At 36.9% G+C, this 24,513-nt stretch overlaps 1 protein-coding gene across 14 annotated transcripts in view; it reads left to right on the top strand.

Annotated features, from left to right (window-relative positions):
- The window catches only part of FOXP1 (forkhead box P1), a 664,276-nt gene that overhangs the window by 408,576 nt on the left and 231,187 nt on the right, over positions 1–24,513 (top strand). For all 14 annotated transcript variants that reach the window (XM_044451999.1, XM_044452001.1, XM_044451998.1 and 11 more), the window contains one exon: positions 349–530. In XM_044451999.1, the coding sequence (XP_044307934.1) occupies positions 360–530 (171 nt within the window). In that variant the 5' untranslated portion in view covers positions 349–359. The remainder of the gene's footprint in view (positions 1–348; positions 531–24,513) is intronic.

A 24,513-nucleotide genomic window follows, 5' to 3' on the forward strand; every position in this document is an offset into this window, starting at 1 on the left:
ATTCTGCCCACAATGTATTACATAGAGTATCTTGCAAGGTTCAAATAAATTACTTTTATAAAATTAAAGAAATGTAGTGTGTGTGTGTCTGTGTGTGCGCGTGCCTAATCATTCTTAGGGAAAATGTTTCTATATTTAGAACAAAAATTTACTTCCACAAATATAAAGCTGTACCTGCACATAAACATAAACTGATAGCATCAAGTATTAATGAAAATATAAATTGTATGAAAAGGACAAAAATTTACAACTGTGACAAGCTTTAAAGCAAAAGATATATCCTTATATACAGTAAATATTTTAACAGCTGATTTATTTTCTTTCTCTTCCTTACTTGAATTATTCTAGGTTTTTGAGTCATGATGCAAGAATCTGGGACTGAGACAAAAAGTAACGGTTCAGCCATTCAGAATGGAGCAAGTGCTGGTAACCACTTACTAGAGTGTAGCCTACGGGAAGTGAGATCAAACGGAGAGACACCTTCAGTAGAAATTGGAGCTACTGATCTAGCTCATCTTCAGCAGCAGCAGGTAATTTAAACTATAACTTTGCTGTAATAAAGATATTATGCTACAACTTGAGGTGTTGTGGGAGAGAGAAGTACAGAACATTGACCCATGTTAAATCACTATAGGATTTTTCAAGCAAATAAGTATTTGAGAGAATACCTGTGGAATCTATGTATATAATTCTTTGTGTTTTGTGTTCTGTGAGTGTAAATTTCAAATGAAAAGAGAAAATTGTATGTATCACATGGAAATTACTTTTAATACACTTATCAGAAAGATGAAGAGTAGGATGCAACAGTTTCCGTCAGTGGAACTGGGAGGGGCCATTCTTCCTTTTCACAGCAGCTGTCCCAGTACAAGTCAGGTACATTTTCAGAACCCCCTTTAGAGGAAAAGGAAGCCATCTGGACTAGATATATAGATGACGCAGAGAAGAGAGGAGAGGAAGATTGGCTTGTAATGACCTTGGATCTAACATCTTGGGATCATAGCCTGATTCTGCTGACTGCATTTCCCCAGAGAGGTGTGCCTGGCACTGTCACTTTAGTCATTTTGCCACTAGGCCAGAAGCTTTTTATTTTCCAAATATTTTAAGATCTGATGTTTTCAAATGGGTTTTCATTTGCTGTTTGCTGTTGTGCTTATTGTTGCATGCCATCCTGATACCCCGGTGAACGACAGGATAGAAATGATTTTAATAAAATCAATCAGTATTATATGAGAATGTTTTCTTTTCACAACAAAACAAATTGTGATCAAGCTGGCAACAACTTATCTCAACAAATATTTTAAAATATGTTTATAGCCCAATCCTATGCCCACTCAGAAGTTAGTTACATGGCATTCAGTGGATAACATTGCTAGGTACATGTGTACAGGATTGCAGGATCAGGTAGGAGAACTATCTTGGATGTATCTGTAGTATTGGAACTGCGAATGGATGCATGTGAATATAATATTTGCTCTTTGAAAAAATGAGATTCATAATTCTTTTTTTAATCTGTAGATTGTAAGTAGGAAAAAAGGGTGACTTGTGAGAGTTTATGAGTATATTTATGACTAAAACATTTTTCTAATTTAATGCTGAAAGTATCCTTGAAGTCTTTTAAATAAGCTTTTGGCAGCTGTGTAAAATTTTTTTAGTGTGCATGATGATCTTGTCAGCAGGTTGTTGTACAACAGAAAAAAATAGGAGTTGAGGAAATATTGCAAGGAGCCAAATTCACTTTTTTTTTTCTTGGAAAAGTGCACGCAACATAAATCAACCACAGTTTAGCATTTTAAGATTTGCATGATGCTAAATGCAGTAGACAATTATTTCAGCCATTTTCTTCCTATAAGTTTCTTATTTGAAGTGAGAACACAATCAGTGAGAAAATCACAGCCATGCTGAATTCATTACTGCAGTAGTCACACAAAACCATGGATAAAATTTCAATAAGTGCAGGCCACAGTTGAGTAAACAGTTGCACTGAAACTTAATTCCTGTTGACTTTTCCCTCATTCTTTGCCAGGGGCACATTCTGAATTGTATTGCAAAGACAACGAGGTTACAGCTTTGATTAATATAGGACAGTGGAAAAGAATTAGAACAGTAAAATATGTTGGAACAACTCAGAACACAAAAGCCTTCTTTCTAAGAGGCTTTACATTAAAATAAACAGATTCCACTGTAGTGTATGATCTGAGCATTGTGCAGCTTTCCAGCCCTGTTTGCTTTTTACCCCATCCTTTTTTATTATTTTTGGCACAAGGGGGGATTTATTATTATTATTGGCATAAAGGAGATGAGCAGCACCCTACCTGTTAACAATACTGAGCCTTGCCATTTTTCTCTTTTCACCAAATATTAATCAGAATCAGGACTACCCACTTCTCTATAATCAGCCACCATAATCAACCAGAGGGGTCACTGTTGAGTGAAATAATATCTCAATCATAATCATACATGTGACATCTCTCATCACTCAGCAGCAGCCTATTTGGGTACTTAAGGAGAGGCTGCAGTGGATTCCAAAGAGAGAACAAAGTGCCCTAGAGCCCTTTTTCAGGGCATATGGAAGGGCAGGGTAGCTATATATGTTCCCTTCCATATGCCCTGAGAGCAAGAGGGAATTTCTATCACCCATGAATGTCATGAATGGAATTTACAGGAGTGGTTGTTAACTTTGTATCTAGTTATAATTGTTTCACCTTTGCTTCTCATAAAATCACCTTTCACTTACAGCTTTACTAGTGGGTCTCTATATTCTTTCCTTTTGATATGTCATAGCTTTTTCTTTTATGAAGCAGTTTGGCAGTTTAATAACATATTCATACTCGGTGTGTGTGTGTGTGTATGTTTTAAAGGCTAATAAACAATTCTCAAAACCTATATCACAGTGCATGGATTGTTATGGATTTCAGATTTTCTAGATACTTTTAAGTGCTGAAAAGAGGGGGGAAATGTTTTCAAACAGCTAAGGTAAGCATACAGCATACTGTTTAGTTCTTTCTCCCTATACAACATATACATTCAGGTCACTTCACAGAATGCTTGCTGTAAAATGCTGATTCAGTCAGTTTGAATGGCTGTTAAGGAAAACTGCTGTTTCCTGACAGCATTGCAATGTAAATTATTTTTGACAACTGTAGCTCATTGTCTGGTATGTCAGTAAATGGTGCTCTCTGCTTTGCTGCTCTGTGAAGTACATTGTTCTCCATGGGCCTTGATGGGCCTTGTGTGGTTGTTTCTATGGGACCTGTGCTTGCATAAAAGCAGCTTCAGAAACTTCTAGTGCATTAGTCAAAGAACCAGTGCTCATCTGTTGCTCCCTGAAGTAGAAAGTACAAACACCTCAAAGCATGGTGAACACTCAGTTGTCTTTTTAACAACAACTTGTTGCTGTGATTTTCCTCTATAATTGACTCAATATTCATCTTATTTCATATGGAAAGTAAGGACTGTTCTGTTTCACTGGGCTTTAAATGCTGTATAATGTTTTACATCATGTATTAAATTCAGTGCTGCTCTCAGATTTTATTGTATTCTATGGTGTTTTTCTGCATTTCCTGATTTTATGATAATTTTTTAATGATACTTCTATTACATGGTGCCCAAGCAACTGGTAGGCAGAGTCTACATTTAAAAATTTAATAAAAAAATAGCTTGCCAAGATCAAACTTCTAAGCTTCCTAATTTCGAATGCATGCACATTATCCCAAAAAAATCAAAAAGAAAAAATATTCTGAAGGCACAAATGTGTACAGCTTTGTTATGTTGCAGCACTGTCTTCCATAAATATGAATAAATCTGAATTTCACAATGTGGACAGGCTATAAAGTGTACCATCCAGATTCCTGCAAAAGCAGACTGACTTAATTGAGGCAACACACCAAACCATGGTTTCCAGTATACAGGGTTTGAAATGCTTCTCAGATTTCATTATCTCCTCAGCACTCTCAGTTCTTTGGCATTGCAGCAGAAACACAGAATGGTTTGTCAATTAAGACATTATACAAAAGCATAATTAGCAAAAAGTATTGTTTGCCATCTCACATCAAATTAAGCTTTCTGATTTTGGTTTACTGGTTGATCATAGCAACAGGTACAACTTGACAGGCAATGTATTCAGTGCTAATTTCAAGAAGTACCAGTAACTGATATACATAGCGGATGAAGTCAGTCTTATGTCATTAGATGTTCATTAATGTGAACAAAGAGAAACTTGTATTTTATACACCTTTGTAGCTGCTATTCATAAGAAAGTTCTGCATTCCAGTATTCCTTATACATGCAGGAGCATGTATACTTATTATGAACAATGGCTTTGGGAGAAGTGTACTACTTTATAAAAAGGAGATTATCTCAATTCATCTCCTGCTTTACTGTAGCCTGTCATGAAAAAAGTGGTTAAGAAAGGGAAAAAATCTTGAGGCTAGCACTTTCCCATGTCATTTTGCAACAACTGAGGTTTTTCCTATGGTCAAGTATTAATTTCTTTATCCTATCTTGTTGGGATTGTGCTTTTCTAGCGGGAATTTTCTGCCTCTCATTACTCAACCTTGCACAATGCAGTCTCTTCCAGATACTTTGGATCGCAAGTCCCATCATCCTTGATTATTGGTCATGTTTACTGGAGCTAATGGGGGTCGTGGTAGAAAACAACTAGAAGGTATTACATTGGGGAAGTCGCATTAGGCTGGCTAGGATGTTCATTTGATACTTCACCTTGGCTGTTCTTTGGCTGTAATGGCTGGTTAGCAAACCATGGGAAATTCAGCTAGGCCTTTCATTAGTTGTTCCAGAATCCTCTGTATGCCTTCTCTTTGGCAGTGCTGAGCTCATGATTTTGTTTCTCACTATGACTATCTTTTCCTTGCTCTTATCCTGTCTTGTGTTATTTTGTCAGTATCCTGAATCTTATTTGTTTGCATCCTAGAACCCCATTTTAGCTATCAGTTCCCTACATCTTTCTTTCTGTGGACTTCAAATTTGGAGATTAGCTGTGTTTTCCTGAGTATTGGCCCCAGTTTTTGTCAAATGAAGAAAACATTTTCACTCTGAACACATAACTTGCAAGTAACAAACTTTAATATAAAAAACAACAGAAGAGAGCAGAATAGCTATAGCATACAGTAGTGAAACAAAAAGGGAGCCAAACAACCTGAAGGGAGCACAAATCTTGAAGGACAGAGTTGTACCTCCTGGGCACTGCCCCAAATAAGACATCTCTCTCCATTCCCTCTAACCATGCCTCAGATTATGGCAGAACACATGAGAGCATTTCCTGTTGACCTAAGAGATTAGAAGGGATTGTACAGGAATAGACCAGTAGCTGCCAAAGGTAATATAAATTGGAACATTCAGTGTACCAGCTCTGCAGCTACATTTTGAGTCAGTTGAAGTTCTAGAATTCTTTTGTAGATCACATTACAATACTTCATTCTTGATGTAACTACATCTTGTATGACCATCATTTCCAGAAACTGAGAAACCATTTACCTGGTGCCCAGTACCAGGCACTAGGGTGTCCAGGAGGAATGTCCAGCTTTTGTAAATATTCTTGTGAGCACATAGGGATTCTGTGCTGTGTTTTTCTTAAAATTGGGAATAGTGCCTTATAAATGTGGAAATTAACACAAACACCCATTCATAGTCCAGAAAAATTAACTCATTTATTTATTAAACTTATTTTTCGCTGAATTGGCTGGAGGGCCCTCTAAGTGGATAGCAATCAAGTAAAAAAAAATCATAACAATGACAATAAAAACAAGCAGTTAAAATACAGTTATCAAAAGACAATAAAACATAACACAACTGAGGGCAATTGATTTAAAACTGTGAAAATTAAAACAACAAACTAGTTAAAATTATGAAGATACAATCAATTATTAAAATGCCTAGAGAATAGAGTCATTATGCCAAACAGTTGTAATGAGGGCACCAAGTGAACTGCTTTTGGGAAGCTGTTCTGCAGACTTTTGTTCTCAAAACATCATGTCTCTCAATACAAAAGAGAAAATTGGCTTCATTAATAAACCTACCTCCTAGCACATGGACCAGTAGTCCAAGACTGGATTCACACATCAATACAAGCAACCATGCTTTGCAGTTATTTTACCTCAGTGTGCTTGAAAGACAGTCAGGCTCATGGTGGCAACTCCTCATCCTCCCTCTCTGTCCCAGGAAACTCCCGTGGGAAGAATGAGTTTCGTGAGCAGGTCTCTTCCTCCTTTTCCTCTCCGGCAAACTTAGACAAGTACTTAGGAACCTAATCCTTTATAAGAGCTTAACCATTACTTTACTGTATAAATCAAAGTGGTATTCTTCTTGAGATGTGGGAGCAGCTTCTGCCCATGTGAAGAGTTGAATCCAAACTGAAACATCCCTTTCTTCGTTTCCTTTCAGAAAGGATTCTGACTTCACCCTGAGGGTGGCTCCTGATGCTTGAGGGTTAGATGTCAGGAAGTCAGAAGCTTCTTAGCAGATTCATTCACTTCACCTGTCATCTCCTTACAGGATCAGGGAACTTCCTTTCCTGCTAATTCTGAAATGTCTCAAGACGTTTGTCACACTTTGTCCTAGAATCTTCACTGGGTAACCTTGAAACTGAAAGTCATCTGCCTGGCTCTGTCCCTTCATCTCTTCCTCAGAATGCAACAGGAGCGAGTAGGGTCCCCTCTCTACTCCAGGACTTTTTTCTCTGACAACCATGACTGTGATCCAAGTTCAGCTCACTACAGCCATCAAGCAGTTTTTTACAGGACACAAAAGAAGTGTAACAAAGAGCTGATCAAACACGCTTTCTCTTGCTTGCAATCCAGCACCCAATTGAGTGCCTTTTTGCCAAGTAACAGCAAGGAAGGTTGGATTAGGACCCAGGTACTTTATAGTTTTCTAAAAGATGCTGATTCCAAAATTAAAATCTTTGTTTAATAAAATACTGGAAGGAAGAAAGATCCCAGTATCTTGAAAATACTCTTCAAAAAATTTAATCCCTAAACCTAATAAAGATCTGACAGACCCAGGGGCTTATAAGTGCAAAAAAATTCATAACGATATTTGCAAACAGAATAAATAATTTTATTGATAAATATATTGAAGTGGGTCAAAGTGGTTTTTATAGAAGGGAGGCAGATGACAAATAATAGCATTGGATATTTTTAAAGCTTTTGATAGTGTGGAATGGCTAACAATAAAGATTTTAATAGAATCATTAAGATATAGAATGCTATCTAAAGGTATAATAAATTAATTATGTTCAAGAAATTTTTGCAAGTGTGATAGTAAATGATGGTACAGTGGAGCAACTATCAGTGGACCAAGGTGCTAGACAAGGTGTGCCTCTCCCCAGTATTGTTTGCTTTAGTTATAGAAGGATTAGCAAATAGTATTAGGAATGATGATATAATAAGATGTATAGTTTTAGAAAATGAAATTAAAATTAGTGTATTTGCTGATGGTTCTTTATTAACAGGAAAGGATTCATTTGAATTTATGGACCAGACTAAAATACATTTGGAAGAATTTGAAGAGATAATGGGATTACAGATCGATTGGGATAAATCATAGCTGATGTTACTCAATTGAGATAAAGAAGAGAAGGAAAATATTAGGAGTAAATTTGAAGTTAAGATATGTAGAATTAAGTATTTGAGTATAAATATTACAAAATTTCAGAATGCTGAAAATAATTTTGAAAAATTGAAATATGAAATAAAGGAGAAAAATGAATCAAATTAGGAAGATTGGATTGTAATGGTTTGGGAGAATAGCAGTATTTAAAATGAAAATGTTACCTAAGATAATGTTTTTGTTACAGATTAAAATAATAGATCAGTATTTGAAAGAATATCAAGATATGATTAAATCAGTGTTGTGATGAGGGGAAAAAGGCAGAATAGATTTTAAAAGATGGCAATGATTGCAAAAGATAGGGGTATTAGGTATTAATAATGTAAAGTTATACTATGTAGCAAATCAGGTGGGGCATATACCTGATATTATACCACAACCAGAGGCAGTAATATTACTAAAATTAGAATTTCATCAATTTGAAGAATCTGTGTTAAATGGTTTTTTAAAAATGATAATAAAAATAGCATAAAAGAGGTAGAAAATCCTTTTAAAAATTTGATACAAATTTGGAATAAGTATAAGAAAAAGCTTATGTTATCAATTCTGCCATTATAGAGTTTGAAAGAATTCCAGTAAATTTGAGGAAAGTTTGGGGAAAATATTGAAGATAAGATTGGTTAAAAATCTTATTTCAAATTTAGATAATTCTAAATTTGAAGATACGATAGTAGAAATGTAAAAACAAGACAATATGTGGATGAAAGGGATAGCAAGTAAAATATATAAGGTATTATTAGAAGAGGAAGATCAATATCATCCTTTTAAAGCAACATGGGAAACAAATTTAATAAGGAATATCAGTAATAAAAAGTGGAAAAAATGTGGGATAAGAGAGTATGTCATCAAGAATAAAAAAATGAATAAAGTAGTATGGAAATGGAAAATATTCTAACTTATGTTGGAGATGTGGTCAGGGAGTAGATACATCTTTCCATATGTGGTGGGAATGTAAATGTATAATGAAATTTTGAACAGAGGTTTTTAAAGAAGGTAGTAAAGTACTGTGTTTCAGTATTGAGGTAAATCCTGGAATAGCATTATTTTCAATATTTGATTAAGAACAGTGGAGATGGATCATTAAATAATTAATAACAAATATATTAGTACCTGCAATATTAATCATAGCAAAGAATTAGAAAGTAAAACATGGTTATCAATTTGTGTGATTGGTAGAGAGATGTTTGGAATATAACTATTCATGGTAATTACCTTATATTAACATGCAAAAAAGATATATAAATAATAATAATTTTGATGATATTTGGGGACTATTTATTGAGTATGTGCTAATAAAAGGGAAAGGATTTGAACCTCCATAAGATTCACTGCAATTTTAAAAGAGGGTGGAGCTTTTTGAAAGAGCAAATGATTTAGCATATATCCACTGGCCCTGTGCAGAGGGATGGATGATTTTATTATATTATAGCATGGTTTTAACTGTATGCTTTTCTTTTAGTTGTATGGTTTTTTTTTTTTTTTTTTTTTTTTGGTAAAAACTTAATTTAAAAAATAATCAAGGAAGATGTATACTTGGGTTATGTAGCCTCTGTAGTAGTTTAGAGCCAAAATGGATTCTTGAGCCAAAGTGTTGTGGGTAATACCTTTTAAATAAATTGAACACAATGCAAATGTCAGAGAGTCAGGAGTTCTAATGCTCTTGGAGTGTCAAATTGCTGGAAGGAAACATCACATCCTATGGTTGTTATGGTTTTTGTTCTTTGGTTTTTTGTTCCTTGTAAGCCACCCAGAGACTTTTTAGTAATGGATGCATAGAAAAACTTAAAATAAATAAATGTACCAAACGATCAGCACGGCAGGAGATTGTTTAGGTCATGTTGGAACACTGAAAATATGACTGTAAAAATAATAAAATACTGTGGCAATCATGGTTAGAACTTCTGCGCTTATATGAATGCACATTGCCCCAGTACCATAGCGAGTACTTTGCAGCATTTTCCTCTGTCATTTCTTGTAAAAATTTAGTGAAACATCCATTATAGAAAATGGATGGTTACTACAATATTTGAATAATAAAAGGAGTTCAAAAGGAAAAATAGGAAAACCAAAATTGAGAATACCATAAGAAGACCTGAAATGCTGTATTGCACAACAGCACAAATTTCCTCAACTATAGAAAGTTTTAAATAAGACAGTATTCATCCTCTGTATATAATCCAGAATGGCTTTTTTATTAGGTAGGATTTTGTGGATGAGTTAGGTACACTGATTTCAGTTACCTTATTTTCCAAGAATGGTAAAGAAAACTTCTACCAGTGTTCATGTAAGGGGGAAAACGTTCTTACACTCCTGCATCTGAGATATGCAAGTAGAATTCCCAAATAGCTTAAGAAATTCATGTATAATTGAACAGACATTCCTCTGATTATGAGAAGACACTTGCAATCTATAGGAGTGCTGGCCTGCAATAGCTTCTGGCTAACAAATCTACTAATAGGGGGAGGTTGGGTTTTTTTTGGTCAATTGCACCTCAGTCATAAGAGCAGCTTTCATGTAGCCTGGCAAGTTACAAAGGAATAGCAAACTTATTTACGACTGAACAATTGGACCATTGCATTTTTCCCAACATTTCCGGCATTCTAAGGGCTGAAGAATCACTTTAAAAAATGAAAATGAAGTATTTGGACCAGACAATGCTCTAAATGGTCATCAGAAAGCAAGGCTGTAATCAAGCAGTACACTTAATAACAATAACAATAGCAGCACCAATTGTTGTTGCATTGCTTTTATACCCTGCCTTTTTATTCTTGCAAGGAACCCAAGGCGGCTTAAATCCTCCTCTTCCACTCAATTGAATTCTAAGCAGCATGGAAACCCCAGTATATGACAGACCTGTGGCAAAGAACAGCAGGATAGGTATTTATAGTGACTAGGGCACATGACACCATCTTTTGGAGCTTAATGGTGTTCAGGAGGTATTTTCCAGGTTTGGCTTGTTTACCAAATCCTAGTGGTACTACATAGTCTGAACCTCCACCTGCATCCTTCAAGATCCAAGTTCAATGTTCTATGCATACTGTGCCACTGACATGGTGGTAACATGCTCAGCTTCTGTGGAGAGTGTGTATATGTCAGATGACTCTCTTATGCTGCTTTCCAAATTTAACAAAAGTCCCCTGCCATTCTTTAGCTCCTGACATTAACTGAATTCTAGGTAAGAATCCAATTCTGGATGGTAATATCTCATAGGCTGAGCTAAACATTATTAAGTCCCACTCCACAAACTTACTAGCTGTAGTGCAAGTCTACTAACAGTTTTAAATGTTAGAACAGGAGGAAATATGTTTGCAAATTGAAGCCATTTCATGACTCCATTGATTCTAGATCTTGTAAACTCAACTCTCAAATGTCATGTCTGATTTAAAATATGCCTATCCCATACTGAAATAATTGGGTATGACTGAAATCGTTTGCCTTTTTCAAAGAGAAAATGCTGAGATTCTTTTGTTGAGAAGGTCACCTCTATAATTATTAAATTGCAGCTGCTAATGAAAGTGTTATTAAAGTATACCCAGTCCCCAGTTATAATGCCCTAGTTAAGAACAGTCCCTACTTACGAAGAAGCAGACCTGGAAGTCCCGCCTCCAGGGGCAAGCAGGTGTTTGCAGGCAGTGATGAAAGGAAGGAGGGAAAAAGTTGGAAGCAGCAAAGTCGCAACTAGTTCTGCAGGAGTGGAGGAATTAGAGTACTTTTTCATGCGCGTGAAAAACTAGTGTATCTAAGCCACTATGTTTTAGATCATGTGGAGTTAATGCTGCCTTCTGTAACTTTGTACTGTATTTGATTTCTAACCATGCTTCCAAAGTATAAATTTGATGCAAGTGCAGTTGATGCATTGAAGAAAAGAAAAACAATCACAATTGAAACTAAAGTGGAAATAATAAAGTGATCAGAGAAAGGTGAGACACTATAGTTCACTGGGAAAGCATTAGGTTTTAGGCATTCAACAATTAGATTCGCTTGCTCTCTTTTCAGTACCTGCAGTTACTTTATTATTACTGCATTATTATCATTGCAAAAATGCTGAATTGTGTTTAAGATGCTTTAGTGTATATGTAAGTGTTTTAAAATGTTTTATATGCTGATCCAACTTACATACAAATCTGATTTAAAGACAATATCAGGAATGGAACTCAATTCTTAACCCGGGGACTGGGTGTATCCAATGAACTACTTTCAAGGTGTAAGGATTCTGTCTAGTTTTGTGTTTCAGTACTTGATTATAATATTCTGATGGAAGAGCAACATATGGGTTCCAATCAAAGGGCAACATATGGGTTCCATCTAATTCTGGTAGTCTGGCAGCAGAAGGTAATAGGAGAAGGAAAGGTTTTTCCCTCCTCCTGCTTAAAACCCAGATCCGTTCCAGAGGATTGGGGGTAGCCCTGGAAATGATTTAGGAATGGAGGGCTGCAAGAGGGAAAGGAAGCGAGGTTGGGTTTTTGTTTTCCCTTCAGTCAGGGAAAATGTAGATACACTCTATAATAGTAATTCACTATTCATTTAATACTGGGTAAACTGTAGGATGGGTTTTGATTCATCACCCTTTTTTCTCAGGGTGACTTGGCTTGGGTGAAATGACAGAATAGTATGAAGGAGCCTGCTTTCCATTCTTCCATCCATTTTACAAGGCCGACTCTAGAACTCTTACCCAGTATTGGTTGGAGTATAATGGCTGGGATTTTTTCGAGAGCAGATAATGAATCATTTGGATGGGAACTATGTCCACTTTAGTGGTAGAAAGGAATTAGTTTATGCTGCCATTATTTCCATGTACACCCTTGTAAGTCATAGTCTTCAGTGATTTCTGCGGATGTCAATTGGATAAAGACAGTGGAGAATTGTACCAGAAAAATACAGTTATTACTCTTGCCTTTCTCCCTCAAGTTTTCTGATCACCCAATGCTGAACAGAAGGTGACATGTCTTTTTAGTCATTCAAATCTAATAACTTTTAATCTGAAGGTTAAGTAGTGATATATAAACTAAGACATGATGATATCAATTTTATGTTCACTGAAGGGCACAATATACCTCTTCAAGTAGATAGAAAATTGTGTGTAAAACATCCTTTGCTTTTCAGTGGAAAAGCTCTTGCGTTTTGAATTTAGAAATACAAAAACTGCACAACTTATAAGGAAAATAAAGTATTACAATAATTTATTTCTTAAAACCTTTATTTAAATAATATGAAATTATTATTAATAATATATTTATGGATTTTTATTACCACTGCTGTTTTCTCTTGATGATCAAAACTGGAGGATGCAATGCTGTACACACTTGCCTGGAAGTGAATTCCACTGAACACAAAGTACATGATTGCTGTGCAGATTATCTTTCACATTTGGGGGTAAAGTACTCATCTTTTCCACTACCCGGATGTTTTCTCCTTTTGTATTTAAAGCAAGGATTGTAGACCAGGGTTTTCCAGAGAATATGTGCATCTTTGCAAATACAGCTGGATGTAGGAAATAAGTTCTTGGACAGCAAAACTTTTGAGCAGTGTGGAGGCTATCTTGCAAATCTGTATTTAAATGACTTTCCTCCTCACTAGAAAGGGATAGGGAAACAATGCTGTGAACAGTTGGAAAGAGCTAAATTAGATCTTCAGTTGGAAATATGAATGTTTAAATAGAGAAATAAACTACAACTAATGTTTCTAAAGTTTCAAAAAAAAGGATGAAAAGTTGCACTTTATATACCATGTTTTCATTGGCCTAGTTTCCCCTCCCCAACACGTTCCTTTTAAAAACAATATATTTTCCAATCACCATAGTAGTGGCAAGTCAGCTTTAAAGATATTGCCCAGAATCTGTTATATTGACAAGTATTAAAGCTATGTCACCCAGAAGAGTAGTTTACATTATTTCAGAGATTGAAGAATGGCTTTCCACCTTTGTTTAGCTTTTACATAATGGCACATTATCAGGTTAGGTAGTCAGGCAGGTTAACCATGTAGATAGTTAAGCCATAATGCTAACTGGGTGACTTTGGGCCAGTCACAAACTCTTAGCTCAACCTACCTACAGAACAGCTCCAGCCATCCAATGTGGGATTGAATTTCAGGTGTGGTTGCTGATGGGATACATCCTTTTATCTATCCTAGATCATCCACCAATCAGTTTCATGTGAGAGAGGGGGGAAAGTGTCTCCCTGTCCACTTTCTCTGTACCAGGGGTCCTCAAACTTTTTCAGCAGGGGGGCAGTTGAAAGGCGGCAGCAGGGGCATGCGTGGCAGCGAGGCAGCAGCTTGCTTGCTCGGAGATCGTTTTCTCCAAGTGAGTCCAAAACCTCTGAGGCGAGCCAGATAAATGGGCATGGCGGGCCAGATCCGGCCCGTGGACCATAGTTTGAGGACCCATGCATGATTTTGTACACATCTGATACATCTGTCTTGACTCACCATTTTTTCAAGGGCAAACAGCCCTAGACACTGTAACTTTCTCCCAGTTGTTGCTGTTTCTTTCAACTTTTCCAGTTTGTTAACATCTTTTGAGATGCAGGGACAAGAACTGTACATGGTATTCCAGATATAGTTGAACAACAGACTTTTATAAAGCAGGACTGCCCCTCCAGTTCCCATGATTTCTTGGTATTTGTTATGCTGGCTAGAATTGATGTACTAGAAATAGGAAGATTTTCCTGTAAATGAACATAGGACTCCTTTAAAATTTGAAGCTCTCATGAACAAATCCCTTTACACAGTGTTTAAATTTAAACTAGATTCTCACTTGCTCATTTTCATTTTTAAAGCCCAGGTAAACCAAATATTTCTTGTCAAAACATACAAAAATAGATTTTTGTTTTTAGGCTTTGCTTGTAAGTGTAATTTGAGCATTGCCATCTGTGTCACTAGTTTGTACATTTGTGTTAGCCATTATGAGTTTTGTATAAGAAACATGAAAAATATCGGTAACTTGTTTAAATGGTGAACTATATATTTATATATTGAATGAGTTCTTAACAAATTAAGAACTTTTCTTACCTTATATTATTCAGCCATTGAGGGTTTCATATAATTTCAGATAATTCAGATGCTCAGCTAAGATTCTGTGAGTGGTATCTGATCAGGTGACACATACACACATGGTAATTACTCTAACAGTAGAAATCTTCATATATGTCGTTAGAAGTAAATTCCACTGAGCTAACCCCTACTCAAAAGTAAGATACACTGAAATCTGCAGGATAAGTAGACATAGGATTGCAGCTATGATCTGTTTGAAGGGGTCTTCTGAACTGCCATTGTTCTCAACAATAGGGTTTTTTTAGTTGTTCTTTTTGGTGGCCATGGAGTCCATTGTGTGGGAGTTCCTTCTGGGACCATTGGGTGTGCTAAATCAATCAATCAATTAAATAAATAAATAAGTGTGTGTGTGTGTGTGTGTGTGTGTGTGTGTGTGTGTGTGTAAAATATTTCCCTGACATTTCTTTTGGGTCATTGACTTGCTGAAGAGGAAACAAGATGCTGGTAGTGCACAGTGCTACCTACCAGTACATGAAGGAGAGATACACAATTGTAGCCATAGCCATGTGGTCAGGAGGTCTCTCCCAGCCTTTGTCAGTCACTCACATATTGGGCCATCACTCACATCCGTGCACCTGCAAGATTTTTTCCTGCAAGTGGGCAGAGCTGCACAAATGTATGTGAATGTAATTTGCATGTTATGCCTTCCCTGCTAGAGCACACCTGTGCATTTCCTTTTGTATTTGTCTCTGTGTGTGTCTTCAAGTTTAATTCCATGACATTTAGAAGCCTACACAGAATAGGAGAAAATCCTGGAAATTTGGCTGCACTTGTGCAAAGAACTTTTATAGTCAAGGTTCACTTGAGAAGTGTCATGAACTCCAACAAAACTTTATCTGGAGTGAGGGATATACAACCTCTTGCCCCCTAAGAACCAGAATAGGATAAAAAGGAGATATATGCATGTAATAGAGAAATCTTATGAATTATTTAGCTATTTCTGGCATCATCACCTTTAACATAAATATCAGCAATTTTACATGCCTTGTCAAGAAAAGGGCTTCAATGTCCTAGAATTATTTTCTTCACCTTGAAAAAACTGGGAAACTGTCTATAAAGCAAGTGTTAGTGACATGACTTTTGAGAGCAGGTCCCAGTATAGTAGGAGGAGCAGGAAAATGGGAACATTTTGTGTATGCAATGAACTTTGTAGATGCATAAACAAAACTCTTGGATTAGGGTTCATAGTGGTAGATATGGAATATATTATTTGTTTCTCTCTTTGGTTGTGTTATTTTAATTAGTTCTTGCAGTAAATTTATTAGCTTTCAAAAAATAGGAAATGCTGCTCTATTAATATTATTTAATTTCTGTGGTATTCAGAAAGGTACGTGAATTTCTTTATGTGACACACATTTTATAGGAAAGTTAAAAGCAGACCATTTCTGTTTGATTTTTTCCTCCTGTATTGCTACTTTGTATAGGTATACAGAATGTGATCTTTCAAACTATAAACTTTCATTAGGCATCTGAAACAGCTGCTCTTACTGAGTGACAGGGACAGGGAATGACATATCTATTGTATAGTTTAGCAAATTAGAACCCTCTTCACAACAGGAAAGAAGTATACAAAAGTTTTCCCTGTTTTTATTACAAAATTATTCCAAGTTCTCCTGATTAGAGGAGACCTTTTGAAACTACTTTACACATAACTGTATACTTTTAACTTGTGTGAAGACTGGATTATAAAGGCTTAGCAGTGATTAGTAATGTTTCTTTGCTCACAAAGTTGGGTGCTTTTTCTTTTTCTTTTTTTTTTCTTTTTTTACTCTTTCAAATGTTTTGTTAACTAGCTTTTTTTTCTTCCACCCAGAATGCAAGAGCATGAATAAAAAGGCAGTTTGGCGTGATAAATAAAAATGACAGTTAAAATTCTGACTGAAGTACTGTGGTAGTGCATTTACGTATTCATATATTGCAAGGAAAACATTACATTTCTCTTCTAAGACAAAATCCCCAAGCATTTGTTCCTTATTTTGCAAATCATAGTTAACTACTACTTTCTGTGTGGGCTTCATCTCTTAATTCTGCCTGTGAATACCTCCTTAATCTTCTAAATAAGGCATTGTAGGTCCGAATGGAAGCCATAAGTTGTGGTGAAGATAGTATATAGATATATATATGAGATTCATTGTTAAAATTAATCATTTATCATTTTCTAATGTTAAAATCCTATACCTATTTACTTGGAAGTAAGCCCTATTGAACATAGGTGGGAGTGACTTCTGAGTAGGCATGTATATAATTGGGTTGTAAATAATCATTTTGCGAAGCGTGAAGTGAACTCAGCTGTAACGATTAATACCGGATTTCTCTGAGAAGTTTAGTGGAAAGTGTGTTATAATTCATAGGAAGAGTCATTCACCTATTCACAACACTTCAAAGTTGATCAAGTGGTTTATCCATGTGCGTTATGTTATTTCTCTGGATAGCTGTCTGTATTTCGGACAACTGTGATCTTCAAACTAAGACCAGTGGAACCAGCAATTCCAAGCCAATTGAACTGCTTATAAAAATATCACTGCTTTGGAAGGAGTAGGTAAAACTGCACGTAGAAGAAAAGTATGTGACAATTTATTGAATGCAGTTCTATAAACTTCAAAATATTTAGTTATTTCAGTCTTTTAGCATTTCTTTTCATTTATCACAAATATTTCATAATATTCCAGGATAACTTGTTTCATGACAGGTGTTGGGTATACTTTGGAAAGGGAAGGAAATGTGTAAATTAATGAAATACCAGTGATACTGTGGGCCAGACAGATGTGACTTAAATGTCCCATTGCATTTAACATGCAGAAAAAGAACGCTGTGAATCTCATTCTCTCTCTCTTTCTCTGACAATGATTGTGTTCTCCGCAGAATAGAGCATGAAATCAGAACATTCCTGTTGCAGTTCTGAGAACCCTCCTTTGAAGTTTGCATTGGTATTGTATGGAAATTCCTCCTTTGTACCCAAACACACACCCATATTCTGCTTAAAATTGATGGGCCATTTCCTAGTTATCTCAAAACTTCTGTTATTTAGCCACATTGAACTTCTTCTGCATGTTAGGTGTTACTCTGTCCCAGTATCACATGTAACTCTTACACACATTTAAGTATTGATCTTGAGCCTAGCAATGTGATTCATCACAGAAAATGCTTCAATCAGGAATATATTAGCTATTAAACACAGACCAAGACTTGAATGAGAGAATACAGATTTTATTAGAAAAAATACTAGATTGCAAAAATATATTACTTGAATGGAGAAAATTGTTAGATTGACTTAATTACACTTGGAGCAGTACCTTCCTAAGCACAGAGAAATACAGAAGTAGAGAAGTTATGGTTGCCAAATAAGGAATGGGGAAAGTACCAGGTATTTGGCAGACAGAGTTGGAAGTCTAAATACAATGGAGAAATTCAAGAAACAGAAAAAGATTAAAGTGCTATTTACCAGTTCTAAGGCAGGATCAAAATAAGGAGATTTGGAGTGATGTGGATCTCGGTTTCAGGTCTAGCTTAGGCTCGGTCCTTTTGCTCTTCTGTCATGAGAGTATGTGTCTAGTGATGCCGTAGCACAGCCTTCTCCAACCTTCTGCCTTCCAGACATGTTTGGACTGCAACACCCAGAATTCCCAGTTAATGGCCCTGCCGGATGAGAATTCTTCCAGTTGTGGTCCAGATGCCTCTAAAGGCTACCAGGTTGGGGAAGGCTGCTCTAACAAGTCCCTTTCTGATTCTTGGCTGATGAACAGCATATCTACCACTATGAAACTGTTGTTGTTTTTAAAAGTAAGGATGTGAAAATCCATCTAGTCCAGCACACAGTGGCAGGAATTCCAGATGCCTCTGGTAAGTTCAGCTGCAGGGACTAGACTACTGGGATGGACATCAGCTTGCTCACATTGCCCTTCCCTTAGTCCTACTTATCATTTGCTGTTAGAAAGGGTTTCTTTTTCTTTTCAAAAAAAGCTGCACTTAAATGTCTTCAGACTGACTTCAGCAACATATGCCAGCTTCCATCTTTGTTTCTCAGTCAGGACATAAGAAGCCATGCTGGCTCAAACCAAGGTCCCTCTAGTCCAGCATTCTGTTCACAGTGTGGCTAACCAGCTGTTTATGGGAAACCCACAAGCAAGACATGAGTCCAGTAGAAGCCTCCCACTCATATTCCTCAGCAGTTGATCTACATGGGCCTGCTGCCTCTGATACTGGAACTAGTGTAAAGCCATCAGGATTAGTAACAATTGATAGCCTCCTCTGGAATTTGCTCAGTCCCCTTTTCAAGTGGTCCAGATTGGTGGCTATCATTACCACCAGTGTTGGTAAGAAACAAATATGAGCAGCACCCTACTTCTGTGGAAGCGTGCGCATGTTTTAATTGGATCTTAAAGTCTGCCTCACATGTTTTTCCCCTTTTGTGGGTGGGCTGTAGGGGCCCTGACCTAAAGGACAGCAGGATGAATAGGTGCCTTATGGAAGCACTGGGCTTCTTATCTGTGGTGGTCATTAATGACTGATAGCACATTTACCAGGGACAGTGGTACTTCATTGAATGCCCCCCCCCCCCGCATCTCTGCTCTGGATTGGCTGAAATTTGTCTCAAGTCACTGGATTAGAATAGTGATGCAGAATCAGAGAAATACTGGAAACTGCTGGAATCCTGATTTCTTGTATATCAGGGAGTTGCTCTTGATTATGGGCATGATCTTAAGCATGTTTGGACAGAAAAAAAGTCCTACAGTTTCTAGCATCCTCCATCCAGGGATGGATGGAAATGTTGGAGATTGTAGGATTTTTCCCCTGTCTAAAACACCTTAATTTAATTATGCAAGAGGTCACCAAGTATGAATTCTGGGTATTGTGTCCTGATTGATGCTTAACTCTTCCCTTCCCAGACTTTTGAGACAAAATGAAGATTTTAGAGTCAGAGTGTTTGTGATATAATTCCCTGCCCCCCCCCCCAGCAAAAAAAGCAGGACAACTAAGCTTGTTAAGAGTGTGGACATTCAATTCAATCAAGGAGCTTCAGTACCATGTGGTTTCTGCTACTGGCTCATTGGAGTGACCTTTCTAAAGCCATTCTGAACTTAGCCCTCAATAGTATCAGGGTAATAGCAGTAAGCTGTTAGGAAGAAAAATTAAGGGTAAGGAAGTAAAAACCGAGACCACTTGCCAGCTCCTTAGCTTCGAGCTCTTCAACACAGCATTCTGCCTGTAGTTACACAGAGGTGAAGTTAGCAGCAAGTGTATAGGCAAAAGGTGCATCTGTTTTGCACCTTTGATTAATCAAAGAGACCTTTGATTATTCCCTTGCCCTGTACCCTGTCTAAGAAGCCACTGACAATTAGATGAATTGTCTAAATTGTCCACGAAATCCAACCAAACATTCCTGGTAGATCACACTAATTATAGTATAAAGCTTATTGTAATTGTGTAAAAAAAGTTGTCCAGCTCAGGCATGGGCTCTGCCTTTTGCATCAAGGGAAATAGATAAGGGTAGCATGGCTAGTTAAAATGAAGGGCATCCAACAACCTTTGACCACAACTTCTAATCACTTGAGAGCCAGTGTGGTGAGAAACAGAGTGTTTCAAGAAACTGAGTTCAGACTGTCACTAGCCATCATGTTCTCTGGGCAATCTTGAGCAAGTTACTCTGCCTTAGGCAGAGAGTTCTGTGTCACAGAACTGTGAGAGTAAACTGAGATTATTCCACGTGCGTTTCTGTGTTTGGGGAAGGGCATGTAATTAATTAATTAATTAAACTTATTGCAGGATAACTGTTGTCAGATTTTGCACAGCATGGAAAATTGAAACAGTGAAAGAACTCTACTCCAGATAGAAGTGTTTGATATAGCAAACCAGTAGGAATTCCAGTGTTCAACTCAATGTAACTCAGTGTGCTTTAGCACACACTGAAATATATACTACTGGAAAAACATAAAAATTGAATTTGTGATAAATTGGTCTGAAGAAATCCTTGATAGGATGGTTTGGAGTGTGTACCATGTGACATACCAGTGAGTCTGTTAGGCATTGCAATGTTGGTAAAAATCTCTAGTGTGAATACTCTCCTGGTTGGAGCTGCAGTCATCTGAAATACAGTGGTACCTTGGCTCACGAATGCCTCAGTTCATGACCAAATCGGATTGCGAACAGAAACTTCAGGAAAAAATTGCCTCAGTTCACGAATTCCACATTGGGTGACGACCACAATTGCAGTCATGTTGCCACATAAACACGATCACGATTGCGCCTGTCTTCCCTGCACAAGCGTGATCACCATCGCGCCTGTCTCTCCCCCGAGCACGATTGCCATCACGCCCATCTTCCCTGCACGAGCATGATTGCAGCCGTCCCCCACAGCACAAACACTATTGCATGATTATCGTTTGGACTCTCCCTCCAAACAATAACCCCCCATACCTAGGTTAGCGTTCTCTACTGTACTTTCTTGCTTTGTTGTTCTTTGTTTTAAATTTTTGTGATTAAAAAATATTTACAGAATGATTAACCTTGTTTACATTGGACCTTATGGGGACCAATTCAGGTCCCGACCAGAGTCCTGGAACGGATTAAGTTTGCGAGCAGAGGTACCACTGTACTAAGTGTCCTGCAGTAGTAAGAGACTTGTGGGAAATTTATTTTCCATATGCCCACATATAAATAAGATCATTACATGTATATTTTCAATATAAAGAATTGATAAGTATAAGAAATTCCCTCTTTTTCCCTGCAAATAAACGATCCTGTGATTAATGGTGTTCTGCTGTTTCAAGGCTCAGAATGCAAATAGTGCTTCAGTTAACACATCAATGGTAATTTTAGATTAGGTATTGGGGGAGTTGGATATTGGCATTGCAAGCGCTAATATTGCTTGACTTTACTCCATTCATTCCTTCCGTTTTCACTCATGCTACATCTCCTAGTCCTATACTGTGGTCTCATTTTCTGACTTCAGCACCCTGCTTAGACCATCTTCTGCTTTTCAGCTTCTCTCTACACACTTGTGTTTCAGATGGGCCTGAAGGGCTTTTGCTAACAAAGCTTAATAATTATTTTTAAAGCTACATAGAAAACCTTTTAAAAAGGAAGTATTTGTTACAATAAAACTTCTGCTTTATTGTATACATACAGATTTCTGAGGTGTGTCTTTCAGTCTACAGGAAACAAAGTTGGTTTCTGATATAATGTTGGTAGCAAAGTATGAAGGACAGAAGAGGTAACAGAGAAGGCAACTTGCTAATGCAAAAGCAGTGTACTGAAAGTCACTTTTATTTCTTATTTATAATCTACATGCACACTCTGGATAATAGATGACAACGCTCATTCAGTACTTTAACTTCAAAGCAGAGAGAAGGCATGGATGACAGAGCTGGGAGCTGGAACACAAAGGTACTAACAACAAGAGGGAAAATGCCTGTTTACTGGATTGCATTTGTTAGCACGCTGTCTTCAGATATTGTTCCCCCAGGAATAGCGAGAATATGTGCTGCAAGAACAATGATTTAACATCTGAAAATAGTACTTAAGGAGTTTTCTGTCTGGTAGTAATGTGATGAAGGTTTCTGAATGGAACCTGGGGACTTCATTTCTTCTGTTTATCTATATGTCTCTCTGGTTTTAGTCAGCGGTAATTGCATATTTAACCCCTTAAATAGATATAACCCTCTCAGCACTGACTATTTTTTCCCCTTTTGGTGTCACATCTGCTTACATTACAGAACAGCTGTGCTGTCTGAATTCCTTGCCAAAAAAAGAAAACCTTTGAAAAGTCAAAAGAATTTGGAAAAGTTCTTGCTAGGGCTCCGCCTTTTCATTTTAATGTGTGTCAGGGGGGCACATTTGAATATAGTTGATAGGTGCTATGAGAAGTGTTTTAATGGAATTCAGTATTGCTGGGAGCTTTATAAAAGTCAGAGAGTTCTAATAAGGCAGGAAGTTGTAGCTGGGTACTCTAAATCAACAGTGTAAATTTGCTGCTTATCTCAGCAGTATGGGTCTTCAGAGTTTTTTTTCAATTAGGACTTGTTCTTGGGGGGGTTGTTTGATAGCTTATGTGAAACAAATATTAACATAAATTGTTTAATTATACCCAAACTCTGAATTCCTCCAAGATGGGGAGGAAGACTGTATTCTTATGCAAAGACTGTGTTTGCAGTGAATGCTCCATCCAGTTGGAATTATAGATGCTCTGAGGAAAGCCATGAGATGGTAGTTGAGCTACTTTAACAGCTTATTTTCATGGTATTTAAATTGACACCAGTGGGTATTTTTTTAATTAGTGCCTCTTTAAAATGTGCACTTGTCTACATAAGTCATTTTGGCAAATTTGACTCATTCATACAGTAGGAGTTGCTGTAAAAGAGGCCAGCACAGCCTGCAGGAATCAGAATTAAAAGTTTCTGCAAGCTGTTGTCGACACAACCACATCTCATTAACTTAAAAAATGGAGATTATTTGCCTGAGAGCCTTGATTTGACTAACAGTAATCAAATATTAGGCTCAACAGAGAAAGGAAAGATGGGGGATGGGGAGAAATCTAGAGAAGCTTTACTGTTATGATCTGTATTACTAAGTGTTTGTGGTTTGTTTTAAATAGCTGTATAAGATTTCTGTTTTGACAAACATAACTGGGGGGGGGCAGGGGGGAGGAACAGAGTAACAAATAGACATATGGCTTTGAAAATAATTCAGATTTGATTTATTTTACATTCTGACATGTTAACTAGGAAGTTTGCCGGAAAGGAATAGGATTTCTTTTTCACGTCTTTCATTAAATGGACAGAATTAATTAGCTTACGTAGTTTCTGTGTGAATGATTAAAGTCTAAGTACTGAAAATCAGTTCTTACACTTATCTTTTCTTTTTTTATCTGCTAAAGAGACATGAACCTCAAATTTATACCCTAGGTTCATTTTATTGTTTTAACTAAATATGATGAAGTGGGTTGTAAAATTGTGCATAAAATCAGCCAAAATATAAAGCTGCCTTTCTTATCTCATGCATTTGTTAAATAGCTTGTTAGTTCAATTAAGTATCTAGCAGCTAAATCTCTTTTGGGCAACAATTAAGGTATTTCAATTGCATTTGATTTCATAAGAAGAGTATATTATGGCTTTTGGGATTTCATATTAAACAGGAGATGATGGTATATCTGAGTGTAAACTGTGGTACACATCATTGAAGGGGGGCAGTTAAACAAAAGAAGATAAAGTCATGTGTGTGTTTTATGTCTCTGAACTGAGAACATGTGCTGCATTTTAGTAAAGGAACATGAGCCTTGAATGTAAGTAACTGGTTTTTGCATTAGGTACTCCCTGGAGGTAGCAGAAAAATATCATGTCCCTGCATGAAATGCGAATGTGAAATCTACCAGAAAGAAATATTTATGACCATTTTATGCTTGATTAGACTTGGATGACATCTGTTAGAAGACAGGGACTGGACAAAGAGAGAGATGCTTGAGGGCAAATGTTAACAGAGTTGTTTAGATGATGCTGGGGCAGAAGCGTCCATTTACTGCCAGGCAAAACAGAGGAATTGTGTTAGCAAAGAGCGCAGCTGACAAGAATTCACTCTGATGGAAATACTCTATGCTGCTTAGCTGAAATAGTAAAATGCAGCTGTTGATATTCAGTACACTTCTACAATTTATAACCAGGTATCTGAGCTAAACACAGATACCATAACTTCTAGGAGCAGATATGTTAACAAATTTCAATCCACAATTTTTATTTTTTATTTTAAAGGACTTTCCACAGATCCACTTTCTCAAGTGGCAGATTTTAACAAAATTTTCCTTTTGAGAATATACTCAAAGCAGAATTTCAGTGCCCATCCTAAGTT

This window comes from Varanus komodoensis, unplaced genomic scaffold, assembly GCF_004798865.1.
Source record: "Varanus komodoensis strain SLA01 unplaced genomic scaffold, ASM479886v1 scaffold6_4, whole genome shotgun sequence".
In the NCBI taxonomy this organism is placed as follows: Eukaryota; Metazoa; Chordata; class Lepidosauria; order Squamata; family Varanidae; genus Varanus; species Varanus komodoensis.